The 22,213-nt window shown below is 40.8% G+C and overlaps 1 protein-coding gene across 7 annotated transcripts in view; it reads left to right on the top strand.

Annotated features, from left to right (window-relative positions):
- The first annotated feature begins 2,340 nt into the window (after nt 1-2,340).
- ARMC9 (armadillo repeat containing 9) overlaps nt 2,341-22,213 on the top strand; it is a 66,561-nt gene continuing 46,688 nt past the window's right edge. For 2 of the 7 annotated variants that reach the window (XM_051781642.1, XM_051781639.1), the window contains exons 1-8: nt 2,726-2,996; nt 4,643-4,762; nt 5,320-5,490; nt 6,480-6,635; nt 9,087-9,179; nt 10,434-10,458; nt 16,341-16,498; nt 18,428-18,526. In XM_051781642.1, the coding sequence (XP_051637602.1) occupies nt 2,946-2,996; nt 4,643-4,762; nt 5,320-5,490; nt 6,480-6,635; nt 9,087-9,179; nt 10,434-10,458; nt 16,341-16,498; nt 18,428-18,526 (873 nt within the window). In that variant the 5' untranslated portion in view covers nt 2,726-2,945. Of the gene's footprint in view, nt 2,409-2,718; nt 2,997-4,642; nt 4,763-5,319; nt 5,491-6,479; nt 6,636-9,086; nt 9,180-10,433; nt 10,459-16,340; nt 16,499-18,427; nt 18,527-22,213 lie in introns of those variants that run through there. The other 5 variants (XM_051781636.1, XM_051781638.1, XM_051781643.1 and 2 more) reach the window with 5 other exon arrangements.

Raw genomic sequence — 22,213 nt, 5'->3', positions numbered from 1 at the left:
AAAACAAAGCAGGAGAGAGGGAAGAGAATGAAGCTGCCTTTACAAAGGAGGGCAGCTGCAGCTGGTCTGCTCCAAAACCTTGGGACCGCCTCTCTAAGAAGAGTCTTTTCCTCCTTTTAAAAGTTAGAGGGACAGGTGACAAACAGGAGGAGTTCACAGCCCCATCCCATTCAGAAGGACCCCAGAAGGCTGCACTCCCAATGGTGGTGAGGGGGATATAAATGGTCAAGGGACCCAAACCTGCCTCCCCCTGGCGCTGAGCCAAGTGCCTGATAAGCTCCAGCATGGTGAAACTCAACATTAATAGTTAAGGTTTGTTATTGTGGGATCTCTGAAAGAGTGTACGGAACAGAAAGAGGAAACCTCTGGCTGTAGAAAGACTCTTGATATGGGTAAATCTAGAGTATATCTACTGTTTGTATTATTAGAAGTTTAATATATATAAATTTTGTGCTTGTTTGTAGATATAAAACTTTGGTATTCAGTATATAAACCCTGAAATCTGCTTTCCAGAAATTTCAATGGACTTTCTGTGGGATTTTCAGAGGGCTTTCTAGAAATTCACACCAGATTCTAAGAATTTTCCATTAATTTCTGGGAATTTCTTTGTGCTTTCCAGGAATATCCTTGTTCTTTCTAGGAATTGCAGAGAATTTTGTAGGGATTATGGAATGCAATTCCAAGGTCCTTTCTGAACAGTTTGATGTGCTTCCTAGCGATTCCTGCCAGCTTTTGCTCAGTTTTCTTCCAGCACTTTCTAGGCCTTTCCCTATGCTTCCTGGAAGTGCTGCAGAAGGGGGGAGCCTGAAGAAAAATGGTGACATTTCTCCTGATTTCCTGGAAAAGCTCCTTTCCCAGAAGGATTTCTTTAGCTGAGAACATCTTCAAAGCAAGCTGAGTTGGGAAATGAGATGTTTTCAGGGGCTTCTGGCACAGACAGAGGTTATGGATGAAGTCACCCATTCCTGGCACCTTTCCATTCATCACATGGAACGCAAGTAAGAAGAAACTGGGTGATTTGGCACAACCCTGGCTCAAACCATGACTCTGTCCCTTGCCAGGACAACTGTAATTTGATGAAGCAAAACATGGGTGGTGAGAGGGGGCAGAGGCTTGTCAAGGCTGCTTCTGCCTTTCATAAGGTATTTAACACCTTCCTTCCTTCTCCCTTTCCTATCCCAAAGAGCAGCAGTCTGCCTCAGTATTTTATTCACAAATACCAACACAGTGCTAGCTGGCCAGGGAGCAGTGGTGAAGTAACTCCCACGGGTCATGAATGGAACGCTGGTGCCCACCCACCATCTGTCATAGCTCTGCTTCCCATCACCTCGCTCTTTCCAAACTTTTCACCTCTTAAGATGATAATTTTAGGTCTGGCAAGAATGTGCCAGGGTGATTTTTTTTTTTCTGTCTTTTAAATATTGTTTTTGATTGCATAAGGAGAAGATTGTCCTTGAATCATGAGCCAAGGAAAGCTGTGCCCTGAACTGCATGCACCCAAGCTGGTGTTGGCAAGTTAAGGTTTGGCTGGGAAATGGTCTTGGTGGAGAGCAGTGTCTCTGAGCTGGCTGGTGAGATTAGCTTTTGGGACTTGTGAGGTCATCAGGCGTCAAAATCCGGGGTGGGGTGGTGGGGGCAGATGGAAATCTCTGTGTTCAGTTTTGGCAGTTGCCTTCAGGAGCCTGGATAAAGGGAGATGGATGGTGCTGTGCTGTGTCTGGGTGTGGAAAACAAGGCTGCACAAAGTGATGCTGAAACCCTGGGCAGGATGTTGCTGGCCATAAAACATTTCACTGTGTCGAGCAAATACTTTCTAGGAACCCAGCATTAATGGCAAGAGGTTCATTAACACCACTGTTAATTGAAGAAGGGACAAAGCCTCGATAAGGGGCTTGGCTTGGCCAATCCTCCTGTTTGCTCTGGTAAGGCTTCCATGAGGTAAGGACCCACGGGGCTGGTCCTGGCATCCCTCATCTCGGCTGTGCCAGGGCTATGGATCAGGCTCCTCACGCCGTGCTCGGTCTCAGCAAAGCTCTGCCCCGCTTGCCCAGCATCTTTTTCAAACGAGCCTCCTAAGCTGGGAGGTTTCAAACGAAATTTCCAAATTAGAAAGCTCCTGGCCTGCTCAAGGTGTGAAGGGGATCCAAACGCATTTGTTAAGGCCGCGAATAATTTTTTTTAAAAAATGAAGCTGCCCCCAAACTCCGTGGAAGTTACACGGGAGAGCGGGAACCTCCTCGAGGCGTCAGCGGCACCGCCGCCCGCCAGGGGGCGCCGCCCGGGGGGGCGGGACCCTCCTTTGTCACGTGATGCGCGCATTCCCGGGCTACGATTGGCTGAGAGGGGTCACGTGCGCGAGAGGGGGCGCGGCGCGGAGAGAGGCCGCGGTTGCCGGGGAGACACGGACGGTGAGGGAGGGGGGAATGGGACACGGGGGATGGGGATTGGGACGGGGGGAGTGGGAATGGGATTGGCATTGGGACAGCGGGGGTGGGGATTGGTGCAGGGCGAACTGGCATGGGTGGTTTGGGACAGGGGGAGTGGAAGAGGTGGGATTGGGACAGGGGAGACTGGGACAGTGGGAATGTGGGACAGGTGGAACTGAGGCAGGGGGTAGTGGGACGGGGGAGATGTGGGACAAGTGGGATTGGGACAGGAGAGATGTGGGGCAGGGGGGCAAGGGGGATGTGGGCAGGTGAGGGGGGATGTGGATAGGTGGGACGAGGGCAGGTGGGATGTGGGAGACAGGGGATGGGGGCAGGTGAGACGTGGCAGGTAAACTGTGTTTCTGTGGGTGTGTCTGTGTGTGTGTCTCCTCCTCGTGCTGTTTGGAGATGCGGTGGCTGACGAGCTGTGCTGTGTGAGCCCTGTGCTGCCACTGACACTCCCGTTCTTTACCATTTTCCAGCTCTATCAGCGATGAGGCGTAGCAGTCACGCTTAGCAATGGGTGACATTTTAGCGTACGAGGCTGAGTTACTTGGACTGGTGAGAGAGGTTGGTTTTCTCTCGTTATTTCTTTTCCTTTTGTTGTTGTTGCTGTTGAAATAAGCAAGGCAGAATTTCATAGCCAGACATTGTAACTGTGGTCTACATTCTGGAGTTTTTATCTGGCCAAGTGTTGCTACAGTCTGAAATCATACTGACTCCTGTCATGCTCTATAGGTTCAGAGGGCTCAATGTCTGTAAAATGTCAGCAGTCAAACAGCAGATCAATCAAAAATTATCTATTGTTCATTGGAAATGAGGCTGTCATTAAGGGAATAATGAGGTTGATTACATCTGACAAGTTTGGGGCTCAGGTCCAGCCTACGGTAAAGGTGAGGTCTTTAAAATCTTGCTTGGCTGCCACCTTATTCCATGTGTGTATACAATCAGAAGCATATAAAAACCCTAGAGCTGACAAAGCCCAGACAAGTCCTGAGACTACTGATCTCCATGGTTTAGTGCCTAAGCAGTATTTTCCAGCTAGGCACTCCTCTACCCCTATTGCCCATAAGAGGAAATCAGAATAAAGTGTGAAAGAATCCTGTGAAAAAGACAGTGAGAGACAAGTGTTGAAGGGCAGGTACCTCTATGGCAGTCTGTGCTTCTGGATAAATTGGCTAAAATGGGATGTTTATGAATTAGAACAAAGACACAAACTGTGATCTCTGCTGCTTGTTGCTTCCTCATCCCTTTAATTGACCCTGTGTTGGTAGCCTTGCTTAGGGCCCCGAGTGGACACCAAACTGAATCCCTCTGCCCTGTATGATCCATCCTGTTGCAGATTCCACAGGTGCTGGTGCTGCAGAGGGGTGATCAGGAGTGGCAGTCAGGTCCCACTGTGCCCAGCTGTCACCAGGCTGTATCTTGAAAGCCTCCCAAAAGAGTCAACCATATGGCAAAGTCATACACAGCTTAAATCTTTTTGTGGGTCTCTAAAAACAGTTCTGAAAAGAGGTTTAAGTTCATAATCACTACTATACTACTGTTTATGTTTATTGTGAAGAAAGCAATTCTTGTTCTCTGTGGCAATGTTGGGAATCCAGGTCAAGTTTGCAAAACGAAATGTGATGTCTTCCCTCAGCAACCAATGACTAAGACTCCAGAGATGAGGGGAGGAGGGGAAAGCTGTGTCTAATATTTTGACTGTACACTGTGGGAGGAAGAGGCAGGGCTGTTTATTTCTTCCCTAGAAGAACAGTGCCTGATGAGTTGGTCATTGGCTTGTACAGCTTCACATGAGGGCTCTGGCTAAGAGCTCAAGCTGTCTGACTGCTGTGCCCTCTAAGAACATTGTTTGCAAGGAAGTAATTTACTTGTTTCTTCAAACAGAATATAACACTAATGGATTTTACTTAATTTTCTTCTTTGGTAGAATGAAATTCCTGACTAAACCAAGGGGCATCATTCTTTCAGAGAGGATGTACTTGGTTGTCTCTAGGATGCAGGAGGAAGTTTAGAGTCAGTATTTTCCTACCAAAAGGTTCCTGGTTTGTCAATGTGCAGTTTTTGGCACTTATAGATCCTCCTATACAGAAACTTTGGCATTTCATGGGTCATTCATTAAAGCATTAATCATCTAAAAAATGATTAATCATTTATTTTGAAGCATTAATCATCTAAAAAAATTTTTGTTCCTGCATGTTTTTGTCTTGTAGTATTTGGATTTCGCAGAATTTGAAGAAACAGTGAAGGTATTTAAAAAGGAATGTAAAATAAAAGGGAAGCCACTCCCTAAAGCAGCAGATGTTTCCTCAAAAGATCCATTGCCTGTTCAGGTAATGCATCATTTACACTGAGTAATGCTAAAGACAGTTAAAGGCCACTAACGACCCTGTGAGTTACTACAGTAGTGAGATTATCTGAACTGTCTGAACAGATTCTTGATTATTTGAAGAAGTCTTCTAGCAGTCTTCTTCCAGTACAGGAACCCTCAAGTTTGGGTTTAGTTTTTTTTTTTCAGAACTCCAGTCCTTTTGAGCACAGTAGTTTTGATTCACACTACTTTTAGTTTTTAGCTTACCATAGGTTGAAAAGACTGATTTTCACACACTCTGAGCATTTATTTTTCCCTTACAGTAAAGCTGGGTTCCCAGAACTTTTGAAAATTTGGGCTTTACCTCTTGTATTCATGGTTGCTTCAGGCTCTCAAAGATATTAAAAATACATGGTGAAAGAATACTTAGGCAGTCATTGAACTGTGATAGATTTTTGGATAAAACCTTTAATTTGAGGTTTTCAGATGGCACTTGAATTCTTCATTCACTAAATTACTGCTGTGCAAATGTAGCTCTTCTGTGTTTGTTTTTTCACTGAATGCCTTTCCCCTTTGCAGGAAGATCTGCTTGCAGCATTTGAAAATGGTGAGCAGAAAGTTTTCTTCCAGCTCTGGGAGGAGCACGTTTCGTCTTCAGTGCGAGACAATGACCCCGTTGCTCAGAAGTTGGAGTTCTATCTTCACATACACTTTGCCACCTTCCTCTTGAAACAAACTATGGGAAAGCCTGTAAGTTTGGGTCACAATTCAAACCTCAAATTGCTTTTGTTTGTTTTGCTTCATTTATCTGTCTTTAGTGTGAATGAGGATGGGATGGTTTCTAAGAACACCCGGAGCATGTATCCAGTTTTGGGCCATAATCTGCATTTTAGTTGAACCAGACCCTTTGTATTGTGAAGTACAGAGATGGAAGTTGGAGCTGCCCGTATCTTGGAGCTCCTGAAGTATTTTAACTTGGAAAATACCAGCATGCCAATACTTTCACATCTGTAATTGCAGAGCATAGAAGATTCTTAAAACACTGACTTTGCTTCCAGTTTGAACTGTAGCTGTGAGTTAAAATATAATAATTTCTGATGAAATGGGGAAGCTGAATCTTGACCAGCTCAATATATCATATTGAAAAATATAATTCCAAGCTGTAATAAAATAAAATCTCTCTTCCATGGGACTTTTATGATGAAGAGACATTTAAGTAGCCTGTACTCAGCCAGATTAGCTGGGACTTAATAGCTCCTGCCTTTCACCTGTCAGCTGCTACAGGAGTATTTGGATGCCTTTTGTGTGTTTTCCAGCCTCTAAGGAACTTCTGTTCTGTGTGCCAGCTTCTCTTCCTGGTGCTGTGCACCAGGATTTTTGTGGTTCTCACTTATCACTGATATAAAGCATGTCTAGTAGGTGTTTCCTCTTTGCCTGAGTGTGGAAATGGCATTTTGCTTTAGAAGTCTAGCCTGAAGTGAGCAGGAATGATTTATGTTCAAAATTAATTTTCTGTCTCTTCTTTTGTTGGACCTACATGACAGAAACAACAACATTGTTTGAAATTTTCTCTTATGACTGGTTAAAACATGATATAATGTTCTCTAGTTAAATAAATGTTGGGTTTTGGAATATCAGACTTGGTATTAATATACTTGGGTCTCTGCTTGTATTTTCCAGCTTTGCAGTGCATTCAGAGTGGTAGTTTTCTAAATTAAATATGCTACTTTGTTTCCTAGGACAAAGCTAAACTTGAGGAAAGGATTTCACATTTTAAGGCATACCTGGAAACAAAAGGAGCTGCACTGAGCCAGACTACAGAGTTTCTTCCCTTCTATGCTTTGCCTTTTGTTCCAAACCCCATGGTACACCCTTCTTTTAAAGAACTTTTCCAGGTAAGTATCTGTGTTGCATAGATGGTATTTATGATGACTTTTCTCATGGGGTGATAAATATTCAATAATGTTTAGTTTGGTGTTTACCTTTATTGTTCCTTTTAGCAGAAACTGTACAATCCTAAAAAAACATATATTTAATGGAGGAAGGGTTGTGAGAGTGCTATCAATAACAGAGTGCCATCTTAAATATGTATTTTATATTTGCTTGAGTCTTGAGTGGTATGCCATCTTTGTGTCCATAAATTAGCATTGCTGCCTCATCCCTGAAATATGAATGCTTCTGGGAATGACTCTGTAGTAGTTCAAGTCAACTTACTTGCTTTGAGGTTGTTGCCCAAGACCACTATCTGTGTATATATAACTGCATTTAAAGCATGATATTTAGGCATAAGGAGACCAAAGTGGTTTCATTTAATGTGGAAAAGAGAAAGTCGATTTAGTAAGTAATCCTCTTGAAACAGAAAACGAATCAGTGTTGTCTGTGTTTTGAGACTCTTCCCCCCACCTCCCAAAAAAAGTGCTGGAAGAGCATAGCTGTGCTTTGTGGGTTGGTGACTCTTGCCACAGGCATTTTTCCTAGTTAATTTTTTTTGTTGAATATGTTTCAGCCTTTACATTTGAAGGAATGTTTCAGAGTTGAGTTCTTAGACTTGCATGTGCAAGGTGAGAAGAGAGTGTAGAAGTTTGGTGTGCTTGAATTTCAAAATAGATCTCCTTTCCAGGTGCACTTTCAGTGTGATGATGATCTACAGTTACTCTGCTGATGAAGGGGTAATAAACACCCTTACAGTGACCACTCTCTGGGCAGATGGTTAGGAGATGACTTTCAGAGCTGGGGCTTGATGTTCCAAAGTATTGGTGGCAATCCCTGTGGGGAGGGTTATCTGCTGGGAACCCTTCCCTATCTGACCACGTGGGCAGTTGTGCTGGCCTGGCTAAGCAGCTGTGGACAACTATTGTGGTGCAAGGAGGTGCTTCCAGCCCCCATTGCCACACACTTTTTGATATCAAATCAAAGATTAAGTGATATTTGCCCCTGGTACTTTGGATGTACCAGCTGTTGAGGAGCTCCAGTTTATCACCAAAAAAGGCATATACTGCCATTTTCCTTTGGGACTAGCTATAAATAATGAGATGGACTGGTTGACCTCAGAGATGGGATATGCCTACTCTTTTTTAATTATGCTTAGCAGCTTTTTTTTTTTAATGCCTTATCTGAGACAAGATCCTCAGGTTTATTCATAGTAACTCAGTGTCCGAGCTCTTAGTCCACAGTCACTCATATTTTCTTGTGGGAATTGTACAACTCATTCCATGTGAGTGTTGAAACACAGATTGTTTTATGTTTGAGAAAGAGCAGCAGTGAGTCACTAGTCTAGTAAGCAGTGTTCTGATGGCATATATTTTTCTCAGGCATCCGATGCTTTATATAGTAGGAGTTCCTGTCAGTTTGTGTAATACATCTTGAAAAATAATACACACTCCTCTCTGTAGGAGACAGGGTTCCTTAGGTAATATACAGTGTGCTGTGGTACACTGCTGTCTGGATACTGAATTGGTAAATGCAGCAAGTAAATTCTGTACATTCTCCAGCGTGGTGAAATAAGGGCAAATCTGAGCTGTGAGAACAGCTTGCAACATAAACATATACAGCAGTAAATTTAGGAAGCTCCTGTTACTTTTTGGAAGATAGAGCTTTTTCATCTGTTGGCTAGCTTTTCCTCAAGCAGAAACTGGCTTCACTGAAGGTGTGAAATAGAAGAAATGAGTATTTGGTGGATTCCTAGGTGTATTTTGGCTTTTTTCCTCAGCTGTTATTTTCTTGTGCCTATGAGACACTACGTCAGGCAGAGAACAGCATTCCAGTTAATGGTGTTGGTCTGTTTTTTGTATATGAGTTGTTTTTCTCCAAATCCTTATTTTAGAAGTGTTGTACCCTGATCACCAGTGTCATGTCATGATGCTTGCAACAGTTATTGACAAAATATACAGTTCCCAGATCTTGTTAGGAGTGAAAGATGATGAAAACTGAGCACTGCAAAATTATTCATTTTGTACTCTATTTAATAAATGTAAAATTCATATTAAATTCATATTAATTTTTTATCTTTTTCTCAAGTTGCTTGTATTTAAAGGTACTTCTACTTTCGGGGCAGTTGTTGCATGTGCCTGCAAGGCACCAACACTATGTGATAGTTTTGCACTTGAAATAAAGCCACATTGTGCTTCAAGAACTCTTGTCTAGAAATAATCCTGAACTCCCATCTAACTTCTTTAGGCTTTTATGGGTAGTGAGCAAACACATTCACTTTAGTAACAGTGAAGGGGAAATCTTTTCAATCCAGTGCTGGCTGCCTTCTAGTGGAAGGTTACTGTGATCCAAACAGTACTTTCTGCAGAGTGTACATATTTGGTGAACAACTGTCATTATTTGTTTTTCTTTTCAAGGATTCTTGGACGTTGGATTTGAGGACGAGATTGGAAAAGTTCCTGTCTCTGACTCTCAAAGCCAGACAGACTCCTCGGCTTCTCACTTTATTTGTATCCTTTTGAGAAAACACTTTGATGATAATTAGAATTACTATAAAGAGGCAATATCATTTATTGCAAGACTGTGCTGATAAGATTTATTGCAGAATTGCAGTAATGTTACAGTTCAGTGTTTTTATAATAGGAAACATTGTTTATATTCCACATTCAAAAAAATTTTGTAAAAATTATGTAAAGACAATGTATGGATACATAGAGACATATGAACCTGCAGTTTTATCATATGACCATTCTTTTTTTCCATGTATAAAGTGCAGCTTACTTGAAGGCACCAACCTGACCCGACTTCTTTCTCAGCATTTCTAAAGCTGTTAGTCTTTTAAATTAGCCATTTCAGGATCTAACTGAAAGTTTTCCAGGGATTTTAAGGATTCCAGAAATTATTGGTTCACTGAATGGCATGTGCTTCACACTGTATTGTTTTTTCTAACAATGCTACTTAAGCTGTGTTGTCAGACCTAATTTGCAAACTAACTGACTATATGGCAAATTTTCTTCCCCAGTTTTGGTCTATACAGTTAAAGATAAGGTAGACAGAATGGAACTGGAGTCTCTGTTTCTGGCTTTTTTTTTTTATTAATGCAACATAAGTTGAAAGTCCTTTTCCTGCTATATCCTACTTTTTTTCCAAAGCAGCATGTTGCTATGGTGGTATTGAATAACAAGCTGGAAATTAGATCCCTTCTGTTTCATACCTGCCCATTTACCAGGATGAGGAGAAGCAATCAAAACACTGCTTTCACTCCCATGTTACAGATGTTTGTGTGGGAGTCTGCCATACAACAGTTGAAGAAAATTTTCTCTTTGCTTATTCCTCTTCATGGAGTAATGGACTGAATCCTAATTAAGCCTTGGATATTTCTTAGATATAAAAACGTCACTTGCCTTAAAACACTTGTAGGTTGATTTTATGTAAAATCAGCAGTTTGACTTTTCATTTTGGTATTAATGCAGTTAGACTGGAATTCCTATATCTTATATATCAGGGCTGGATCTAATGTCTTTAAAGGTCAACCAAAGGTCTCAACACTCTATGCAACTTTCTGCTTTGTGCATTTAAGAGATTTTCATGTATTTATTGTAGATTATTTTATTCTTCATCTCCTGTGGCTGTTGCCTGGGGCAGCAGGACTGTTTTGTTTGGTTGAGTTTGCCAGTTGGTTGAATTTCTCATTCTGTGTCTCTGGAACAAACATGTACTGAAAGGATGCACATTTTCCTGAACTGCTCCTACTTGTGCAACAGAAAGAGAATGGACAATGCAACAAAGGTAAATGCTGAGATGTGGTAAGGATAATCTGGAAGATTATTAGGGGCTGTGATAGTAGCAGAAGGTGTGCCTGCAGGGATGGGGAAACTAGTAGTGTGTGGCAGAAAGTCCTTTGAAATCCAGACCCCTGCCTTGGGGTTACTGCTGGACTGCTTGAGCTCAGAGGGTTGAGCATCAAATAGGCATGTCCTAGAAATGGGAGAGGGCCTAGTAGTGGGATTTGTATTTAATGTCTATTCTGTCCTGAAACGTGGTAAAAAATAGTGGAGAACTCCATAAGAAGTGCATACCAGCTCTCCACTTTTAGTTCTGATGAAAGTTGCCTCACATTGCTTTCCCTTACCTGCTTGTGCCTATCTGTATCTTCCACATTTTAAATCTCATACAGTTGTTCTGATCACTGTCTGATGATCTTAGACACGTCTAAGTTGATTTCACTCATCCTGTTTAAATTCCTAAAATAGTACATATTAGTATCTCCTGAATAATAATGTGTTAATTTAAATGTGACTGGCTGATGTGTTGCATTTTGAGGTGCTGCTTATATGCACTGAAGTGTGTGTGTGACGTGGGGCCCTTTAAAAATAATGATGCTGATGACACTTGAAATATGTGCCTTTAAAAATCAGTTCAATAAATAGAACTTAGTTTCCAATACCTTGCATTCACTTTTTCACATGACTTCCTGCATACACTTTATAGGTAGAGATCTGTATGAGACCAGCTGGGTTCTTAAAATGACTTTTCTTCTCGAGTTAATTTAATCTGTAGGTTTACCCTGAGGATTTACTCTTTGTAGATTGAATTAAAGAGAAAGTTAGGCTTTCTTCTAGTGTGAGTTCCATATATTTTCTTTGTTATTTTCAGCTTTGTGTTGCATTAGACTTTCACGGAATATTAGAAAGATCTTTGTGGATTTTTATTTTCCAGAAGTTACTCTTTTTCCTCATGATGGACTTTCCTGAAGGCAATAATTCCATACTCTGATTAAAAAGAAATTACTACATGATTGTGCCTGATTTATTTTGGGCCTAATTATTTTTCATTTGGGAAGGTTCTGTGCTTTCTACAAGTACAGGAACTGTCATGGAATTGAATCCATGCAGGTCAGCCTTTATTTGTAGATCTGTTATGTGCCTCGGAGGTTGAGTCAGTTTGGACTTTTCAAAAAGGTTACTTGAGGACTGTCTCGTATGAAAGTTTTGGATCCAAGAGGTTATTTTTGCAGTAACTGCTCAGCTCACGTGGGATCCACAGCACTTCCTCGCTGCTGGAGAATGTTTCCTTTATCAGTGAGGGGGAAACGCAGAGAAAATTTATAGGCAACACATGAATGAAGAGCAGTATGTCAGAGTCTTGGAAACAGCCTTTTATAAATAGTTGCCAGTCATCAGTCTGACATGCTGAAGTACTTCAAGTTTGGGTGGGGTGGTGCAAATGCTCTTGCGGGTGCCCAGGAGAGTTCTGTGTGTTTACCTTGCCTGATTTACCTGCACAGTCTGGCTTTTTACCCATTTGCTAAAAAACTTCAATCCCTCTATGACTTTGAAAGCTATTTGTGTGGCAGTGGTGCTTAACTTACAGCTCTCCCATATGTTTTCAGTTTGGCTGGAAAGGAAGGAATTGCAGAATGGTTGGCATCTTGCACTGAGAGCTTCAGACCTTCTTTGTGTCCTCTGTGCTAACAGGAATGGAGGGAATTAAGTATTTGGAAGGGTGTTCAGCTGCTGTTCCCTTCACTGCCTCATTACAAATCTGTGGATGAGTTCACAGCCACTCTTCCACTGTTTTAAGGAAGGGGAGGGTGGGAGAAGTGTGTCAGACTGCTGCACAAGAGAAAGTGAAGTGTGACCTACCTGTCTGTCAAGATTTGCTAAAGTCTAAATGACTGTTGATGTGGAAATATGTCAGAATATGGATAGTAATTTTTATGGAGATGTGATAAGCAAGAAGGAGACTCCTGCCTCTTCTGAGAGCAAGGTTTCAGTGTCACCTAAGGAGCCCCAGTGTCTGGCAGCTCTTGGGACCTGCAACTCCTCTGCTCAGAGCTCTGCTGCATTGTGTGCAGGAGCTTAACCTGGCCAGTGTCAGTGCTTCTAGCAAAGTATGTGAGGGTAGGCTGAGATTAAGAGAGAAAGAGACAGAGCAAGCACAAGTTCAGGAAGCCTGTTTTAGGAGTAGGTAAGTTGTTGTAAAGGAAAACAACCAATCTCTCACTTAGAACAAGAAGCTTCTTATGGAATTATGTGCATATGTGTAACCACACATGAGAAAGCAGGCAAGAATACTGGTAGAAACACGCAGTAGTACAGCTGATGCTTGGTGCCAGCATCTTCATTTGGCAGAGTGACAAGCTTTGCTGTGTGTTACATCTTCCTACACCAGGAGGTTAGTCCTCTGTGCTGTATTTTCCTCTCTTTTCCTCCGTGTATGAATAATGTTTCATATGAATAATAAAGGTCTAGAGAGCTTTTTTTTTTCTTTCTCTGATAAGCTTATCATGTAAAAAGGATTTGTGAGTGTTGGGAATTGTGTTTGGGAAAGAGAGAAGCCACATGTCTTGAGTTACCCTCTGATTCCTGTTATGGTGCAGTCTGATCACTTCTGCAAGGTGACATAAATGTAAACTGAAATGCCTCTGAAGGGCACCAGTTCCTTTTACCCAATCTTGACTCAGAGGGTAATGATTTAAGCTTTCAAACAAGCCACTAAATACTGATTTTTATCTGGGCTAGTAGCTCCCTGATCCGTCTAAGTGAATGCTTTTATTGGGATGTGACTGGAGTGCAAAGGGGAAACGGGGCAGAGCAGGACCAGCTCTTCCAACAGCCCTCTGTGCTTGGAAGAGGTATTGTCAGGGATGATCTGCACTGAGTTTTGGTTATGTAGTGTTTTTCCTACTGACTCTAGTTGGAAGATGGATTTTCCTCACTGGAAATTTTACCCACTGGGCAGTGAAAAGCAGGCAAACTTTGAGAAGGTTTACGCTTTGTGATTTGGTGCTTCCAACTTTCCTCTGAGTGAAGTCACGCTCTAGATACATCCATTGGAAATTTCTGAATCAAATGTGTTGTGTCACAGTTAAATAAAAATATATTCCAGTTTGCTTGTTGAGGCAATGGAATAAAGTGCTGCCTTTTGTGCCATGGTTGCTCTCTGAATCTGTTAGTTTAGAAAAATATTCTTGTTTTGGGGCTGTATCATATTAAAGCTGTGGTAGCAGTAGTGGCTGTGGAATGAAGATAAAATCAGAGTTGAATTATTATTATCAAGGCTGAATAATTTGGGTTGCCTTTGGAAGCTATCTTAACTTCTCTGAGTTTTAAGTTAATGAATATTGATTGCGGTTGAGATGGTTTTAAGAGCTTACAGAATTGTAATAAGTTTGGTGCTCTCAGCAGGATTGCTTAATGTTACTGGGAGCTGTTCTAGTAGTATTTCATATTTTGGTTTTGGGGTTTTTTTTGAGTTCATTTGCTGGATTTGAACAGGATCTGTGGCTTGTCACAGCTTCTGTTGTTATTTCACACTGGATTTGGCTCCCTTCTAGAAAGTGTAAGAGAAATATCATTGTGGTAGTTTGATTTGCAGCTTGATATCAGGTGCCAGTGACAAACCCTGGAGGTACAGAATGCTGTGGCTCAAGAATGGTTTTCAGAAAGAAGCCACCCTTAGAGGGGAGGAGGCTTTGAGAGTAAAATAATTTTGTGGGGTTTTTTCTCTTAACTTGTAGAAGTAAGAAAATGTACTTTCTCTGTATATTCCATGTTTAATTTTAAGATTGTCCATTTATAGCTACAGTTTATAGCTAAAGTCTATTAACACACATTTTCTGTAAAAGATCCCATTAAAAAGATAATTTTTCTTAAATTTTCTGGTAGCAAAAATGAGCTGTTCTGCCATCTACTGCTTTTAGTATAAATGGGATAAAAAACCCAACGTATTTCAAAAACTCCAAAATCCATAAGATGTGACAAAAGTTTTGAAGCAGTCTCCTACATTTGAAATCATAGAAGAAGCCATGGTCCTAACACAGGACTTCCCCTCCCCATTTTTCCCTCTCCTAAGGATTACCACCCCGTGCCACCTGCCATGGGACAGCAGAGGTTTGTGCCCCAGTTCAGAGAGCAGTGGAGCAAAGGGGCAGATTTTGAGTAACTACACCTTAATTCTCCAGAGCTTTTTTATCATAAGGTGTTATATGTGGAGCTTTTTTAAACTCAGAGCTAACTGTGCAGTGAAACTTTGCACTACTTAGAAATGAGGATCCCAGATTTCTATTTACATCAGTTATGTTTCCTAATACTTTGGTGTTCCAGGGACATATGACCTACATATTTATGGAGAAAGATAGTGAATCATGAGAGAGGGTAATGGTTTCCTAGAACATCGTGGGCAAAATCTGTTCAAAGCCAGGAACAGGAACTAGTTTTTCTGTTTTCCAGTTTTTATCTTGGCTATTTTGTTTTTCTTCCCTTTGGGTCTACTTGGACCTAAACTGTGTCATATTGGGCTGTTTGGAATGCTCTACCCTCACCCAAATTTTTTTTAAATCTGTGAGAAGGAATTCTACTTCTGTCTGAAACTCTGGAGTCAAGCTGATTCCTGCCCATTGTTTCACAGAAAATCCTATGGTAAATATTCCCTCTGTTTGCAAATGGGCCTGATGCCATTTTCAAAACACTAAAGCAATACTGGCTTCTCAGCAACCTAATTTAAAACATAATGTTCTAGCAAAATACAAAACATCAGCAGTAACAATAGGATTATTGTACCTCCCTTCACAGTTTTGTCTAGTCACAGAGATGTGCACTGTGGTACACAGCTCCAGATTCCATGGCTGAGTTCCATGTAGAACTGATTTGGATGAGTCTGACACTGGGGTGGAGGGTACAGATTCTGATACTCAGTTTGCTTTGGTCTGTAAAGTAATTGAACCTGAAGGAACAAAATGTGTCAGAAATGTAACAGCTATTATTAATAATTTATTTATTGAAAAAAGACCAATTTGAGTTATTTTCAGAAACTGAAGGTACTAAAAGTGACTGATACAGCTTACCATCAACCAGAGTCACCTGAAAAATTTTTTGAAGTAGAGAATTCCCTGCAACTTCAGTGAATTCAGTTGAAGGAAATAGCAGATGAGGAATTGGATAACTTGAATGCTTTTGTGTTGGATTTGGGGTTCTTTTGTTCTGTGAATTGTACTATTTTCCCCAAAAAAATCGAAGACTTAGTCTTTACAATAAATAAAGCACTACATAACCTAAATACCAATTCCTATACATTAACTGGATAGAACACCCAACCTCATGGTGTAATCTAGCAAACAGTGGCTTGAATCTCAGGGTAGTGTCCTTCTCCTGTTTTGGTGTTTTACCTTTGGAGTGGCTACTTGACCTTTCCAGTTGCTGGTCATGATAATGTTTTCTACCCTGTGTTACTTCAGTGAATGTCACAGATAGTGCATGACTGCTCTGCAGACAGCAAGTCTGGTTAATCAGCTGTGTGTTGTCATTTGTTCTTCTGATTCGATGCCCAGAGCCTCGTTTTGTCATGGATAACCTGGAACTTCTCCTAGTAACAGACCTTTAAACCAGTGTCTTCTTCACAAATGTGTTCAGTGCTGTTCACTGTCTAATGGTTATGTTACTGCTGTAACTGGGAATCAGTTGTTTCTTTGGTGATTAAGGCTTAATAAATACTTGTAACTGTTGTGATGAAATGGAATCACACTAGAGGTGCTGAATTATCCTTGCAGTGAAATTCCACACCTCGGAAGTCAAAGTTGTGCCTTCAGAGCAGTAAAAATGCCTGTGGGTTCTTTTGTCCTTTTGTTTGAAAAGGTGATGCTACTTCTCTTTTGATTATTCTCTTGACAGAAATGTTGCAACATCTTCATCAACAGTTAGTGGAGTCTGAGCACAGGACCATGACCTACCTGAAACGATTTAACAAAATGCAAGCAGACTACCACAATCTCATTGGAGTCACTGCAGAGCTGGTGGATTCTTTGGAGGCTACAGTCAATGGCAAGATGGTAAGTAATGACTCAGATGGGTGCTTGCTTCCACACCCCCTGGAAAATGGAGATCAAAATGTGAATTAAGCTTTGTAGTTATGAGAATTTCTATTAGTGCTGTGGCTCTTTACTGATGAAACACAGCACTTTAGATGAGAGGTTCTTCCTTTGACCCTGTGTGGAAGGATAAATGTAGTGCAAAAGATGAGTTGAATTGTGCTGGCTCAGAAATCTTGAAAAAACTAATCACCATCTCACAGGACACCTCAGATCTCTTATGAGAGTCCCCTTTTGAGCTGTGGCATCAGCAGTGATTAGAGGTTATTTCTGTGACTACTGACTGCAGTCCAACCCATCAACAGTTGTTGTGTGTTTAAAACTTCTGTCAGGTCTGGTTTAAGTTCCATGGTGCTGGAAACAATCTTCTCATCCAAAATTTTGGTGAGGAAAAGCCTTACTCTCTGTTTTGCTAAGCTGAACTTGTTAATTTAATTGATAAAGGGAACTGGGGTAGGAGAGAATGAGTTACCATGTGAAATGGGCCACACGTATGTGACTGAAGAAGGTACAATTTTCTTATGGGTATTTTTTATACGAAGTTTATCGTATGTTTCCTCTGTTGTGCTTCCTTCTCCTCGAGTGTGCCTCTGTACTATAACTTCTGTGTAACCTGAAGGTTATTCTTACAGCAGATGTTAGTGGCCTCTAGATGGTTTTAAAGGAGCTGTGAATTGTTAGCAGGAAGAATGACCTGGGGTTTCCTGTGCTGCCTACTGAAAAGTCAATATGTACTGTCCTTCTGCCATCAGCAGGAAAGTCTTGTGGTTTGCTACTGTGCATCTGGGATCACTGACTGCTCACGTATTACTGCAGGGAAGAATTTGCCTGTAGGTGTGGATTATGCTTTACAGCAGATTAGGGAAGGTATCTGCTCACATGGACTTCAGAAACAATAAACACATAGTCATTCATTTGCTGCTTCCCATTGCACACCTCAGTGCTCTCCAGGGTGATATCCAGTTACCTTCTGTGGGGGAGGAACCAGGCGCTGGTGCTGTTTTGTTGCAGATGCTTGTTTTAATTTCCTTTGTAAGCCTCGTGCGGGGCAGTCATTTAATCCTTCCCAAGTGTGTCCAGCTGAGGGTGCTCTTCTGTTATGAATCTTAGTTTGTGTCATTCCTGAATCCAGAGTGGAGCTGGATACTGAATAAAGTCATGTTGAAGCTGCAGCATTCTGAATTTGAAGGGTTTTGTCGTCTTCCTGTAGGTCTGGGAATATCAGAAGTGTCCCCATTTGTATTTCTATAATCTCGATGCTCTTGCCTCTGTTCTGGGGAAGTTAATAACTGTTCTGAAATCAGGCTGTTCTATTGTGGTGTAGATTTCCCAAAGCAAAACCCTAAATCCACTGAGATGTTTTGCATTGAAATGCAAAGTGCTGTACTGTGTAATTCATATTTATTCTCTTTGCATTGAAACACAAAGTGTTGTACTGTGTAATTGATATTTATTCTCTCTGCTGTACAAGACAGTTATGTAAGTTCTGCTCTCTAGCTAGACAACACATCAACATATGATTGTTTAAAGCACAAAACTGCTTCATTTTTGAATTTGATTTGATTTGGAACCTTTTGGTTGAGGAGAATCTGTATGGAAACATAGGTGTGACAAATTCTAGTTTTTTTCTAGACTCTCTGAAAGTGTTTAGCATTAGTCTTGTTAATAGCATAACAATTCCCAGATAAAGGGAATTTACAGTTATTTTAATTTCTGAATGGAACAGTAGTTGCAGTATATTCCTTGTGCTCATGTCAATGAGTCTCAAGTGTGTGATTTCTTACTCTCTTTAAAAAAATCAACCAAACAACCTCTAATACAGAAATACTTGTCTGGTAGAAGGTGTAAGTTTTACATAATCCTGTTCTTGCTTTGTTTCCTAATTTTTAGATCACGCCAGAGTATCTTCAAAGTGTTTGTGTTCGCTTGTTCAGCAATCAGATGAGACAAAGTGTAGCACACAGTATTGACTTCACAAGGCCTGGAACTGTAAGTAATAATGTTTGGGATTTTTACAGTAACTATCTCAATAGACAATACTACTTAAGCTGCATATTGAACAATAAATGTGAGATGGTAAAGACAAGACATAATGTGTTCAAGCTAATATAAGAACCTGGCAATACATAACGTTTTGTTGATCTCAGCTGCTGGTGAATGACATGGTTATGCATTCGTAGCTGCATAAGTATATTTAATTCTGTTGTTGTGAGGACAGTAAAACTTGTATCTGTTAAAATGGTAACTGAATGTTTTAAAAAAAAACAAAAATAAACCCTAAAGCTAATGTTCTGAGTGGGTTTGATGGCACATATTAGCCAATTTAATTTAGCTAAAAGGAGGAGTGGTTGCTCAGCTCTGGACTCATGCTCTGTTCCTTTCTGCTGTCAGTGATGTTCCTATAACCCTAGAGAGAATTGGCTTAGCCAGCTAAAGGAGAAGCATCACACAGGATCATGAGAGCAAATGAAGAAAAGAGGAGGAAGGGAGGACTTCCCTCTTCAGTAAGAGCCAGTTGTTAGATGAGCAGTTAGAAGATATACCATAGCCACCTTATTGATCTACATGATGGACTTTTAACATCCTATCTTAGAATCTTTGATCTTATTGATAAGCAACTCAGGATCCCTGGGGTTGTTTTTTCCCCACTTCACCAGCCTCCGGTTTCTTTTCAGATGACTGCACTATACCTTGCTCATTAATATTCTGCTCAATCTCTTCTGCCTGAGCAGGGAAGGAGCTTTAGGGTTATTCTTCAGCAGCAGAACCAGTTTAGGATAGTTTCTAGCATCTATGAAACCATTCCTGTGAGATTCTAAATGACTTAATGATAGCAGAAGAGCAATTCAGTGCTACAACCTTTTTTTATACCTAGCTTGTTCAAATTATTCAAATAAGTGTTAATAGTAAAACTACATTAAAATATTTTAATAATAAAATATTGTGTGCCACTGTTTTACAAAGACAAGCCAAAATCATGAACTCTGCTTGTTGTTTTTGCTGTGGCAGGTGTTCATGTGTATTTGTAGTAGGAGAGCTTGGTGAAGAGTCAAAGGAAAAGCAGAAGAAAATAAAATTCCTTATTCTAGCCAAGATTTCTAATAAGAATGACACTATGGGTACATTTTGTTCCTCTTGGAAATCTGTTACAGAAAGATAAGGAGATAATAAAAATGTTCCCTTTTCTTTGCTACATACTAATATTTTCAGATATCAATATTATTCCTTGTTGTTCTTCACGCTGTTTTAAATGCCTTCACTTCCCTGTTAATGGTCAAAACTCCTCTCTCTGACTTGCCATGAATTTAGGAGGTGCTTTCTTATGCAATCTGCAAAAGCTGCTACTCCAGGGTTTGAAGAAGGATCTAGGATCTGTTTGTCTGGTACCTCAACATTATGGGCTATCTGCAATTCCTCTCTGCTCAGATTTATTTCTGAGACAATGCACTAGGTACCCCAGTAGTCTTCTGTATTTTTGCCATCTGATGTTGGGGTTGTATGTGTCTCCCCTTCCATGTACTGAGATAATCCATTCTGTACAGCCATGTGCCCTCTTCTCTCTGTTCCTGCTCTCTGCTTGGATTAAGACTTTTCTTTTTCTCCTGTGCTTTCAAGGTGCTCCATTTGCCCAAGGTTTTGCTCATTATTTTTTTCTTTCTATCATAAATTGATCCCTCAGTCTCCTGAACCCTTTTGGGAAGGGGCCAGAGGGAAGAGTGTCACCCTCATTTAAGGTGCTGACTTGTTTCTTTATCTACTCTGCAGAGAGTGCAGAGTGGCTGAACCTGTGTCTTCTCTGACAAAAGCTGGCTGGGTTACTGCTAGGCTGCATGTTTTTCTGTACACCTATCACATAGCTATTTTAGCATAAACATCTGTCCTGATATGGTTTAGTGTTTGGGCATAGGCATGTTTCCTTCTGTGTGAAAAAAGAGACTTTTAAGAGTTTTAAGAACGATAAATAATCATTGAAGAAGTCTGTGGGCGGCAGAGTATGATCAGTATTTCAGCCAGAATCTCTGTCACTGGAGGTTTTTAAGAACAAGGTAGACAAAAGTTACCATTCACGAGGAGTGGTTGATGCTGCCTGACAGCATTAGGTGACCACTCACTCTCTTACAGCCACACTTCTGTTTGCTTCTACTGAGAGATTCTCCTCTGTGAAATGATTATTGATCTTGTGCATCATTATTTCTGCTGTTCTGAAAGTGTCTCTAAAAGCCTTTCTTCTCTGAAAGCACCTTTTCCACTGTACTTAAGCCACTCCAGCCACTTTAACACAGTCTCCAGCTGTGCAGATAGGTTAGAGAAAGACGATGTGTCAGTGGTGGATTTTTTTTCCTGCTGGAGGTAAATCTTTGCCTCTCTTTTGTCCCAAATTAGCCAGGTTAAACTGAGTAAAGCTGTGTTTTTCTAGCACAGTTGTATCTATTTTTATACTAGGCTTTACTAGCATAACTATTTCTGTGTGACTCTGTGGCTCCTTTACCCACACTGTTTGAGGTAGTTGCTGTGCCATCCAAGCTCTCTGGTGAAGGACCAGTCCAGTTATAGCACTGAGACTGTTTAGATTACGGGTTTCTTGACTGTTTCAGGTCACTCCTTGACAATGAGGTTATAGTAGCTACTGTGGTTGAAATCTAATGTCATTTCTATAAGCAGATCCCCACAGGCTGTCTGAGGCATTTAGCCAAGTTTTGGAGGGCTGATCACAGTCTTTGCATATAGACATTCTCTGTGTCATAATCAGGTTTCCTCATCTTATTCTTGTTTGATGGTAATTTCTTCATTTATTTCCAAAGTAAAGAGTTCTGGTTTTATACACGAATAGCAAACATGTAGAAACACAAATAAGTGTAAGAAGAAAAACATACATATAGCCTATCTTATGAGAACAAAAATGAAACTCCTTTCTCATAATCTCAAAAGATTTCTAGCCACTCCCTGACTGTTGATCCAGGAAGCCAGATGAGATGGACTAAAATTCTGACTGCTTGCCACTAGGCCACTAAGCCATCTCATTACTTTTTCTTCAGGGATTCAAATACTTCATTGTTATACACTCAGATGTTATTGTTCTACCCTTAAGTGGTTTCAGGTTTTTGCATAAGTTTTGGAATAAAGCTGGAGGCACCGTGACCCAGACTAAGCAGTAGCACAAGTTCACAGCATCTGTGCTGGATTTGTGTTGGAAGGTTCCCTCACTTTTTGCTCATAAATACTTAGAGACACTGGAGTATGGTCCTTCCAGCTACTCCATTTCACAAACCACCCTCTGCTGTAAGGGACAGTCACCTGTATAATTGCAAAGGGAAGAAACTTGCAGAGGGGCAACTTGTTTGCTCATCCTTACCATTAGGTCTCTGTATAGGCAAGATGAGTGAGAGGTTTTTTTGAAAAAGTAATTGTCTGAAGAGTTTTGACAGGCATTAAATATGGTGGTTTGTTGTTTGGCTTTTTTTCCCCACTTTACCTTGGGTATTCAGGATTTGATCCTCTCTCACTTGACATCACCAGTGTCAGGGCCAGACCCTTAAATAAGTTGGTTCTGGTGGATCAATGTCTCTAAATAGATGAGCAGAATAGAAAATCATTAGCAAGGAAATTACTTTTTTGTGGTGCTGTCATGCAGCCTTAAATTCCTGTCTCTGTTATTTAGGGAATGAGTAAATGTGC

This window comes from Manacus candei, unplaced genomic scaffold (assembly GCF_025592945.1).
Source record: "Manacus candei isolate 608988 ecotype Guabito, Panama unplaced genomic scaffold, ASM2559294v1 h1tg000015l, whole genome shotgun sequence".
Taxonomy (NCBI): domain Eukaryota; kingdom Metazoa; phylum Chordata; class Aves; order Passeriformes; family Pipridae; genus Manacus; species Manacus candei.
The sequence above is the reverse complement of the archived record's forward strand: the minus strand, read 5'-3'. Positions and strand labels throughout refer to the sequence as shown.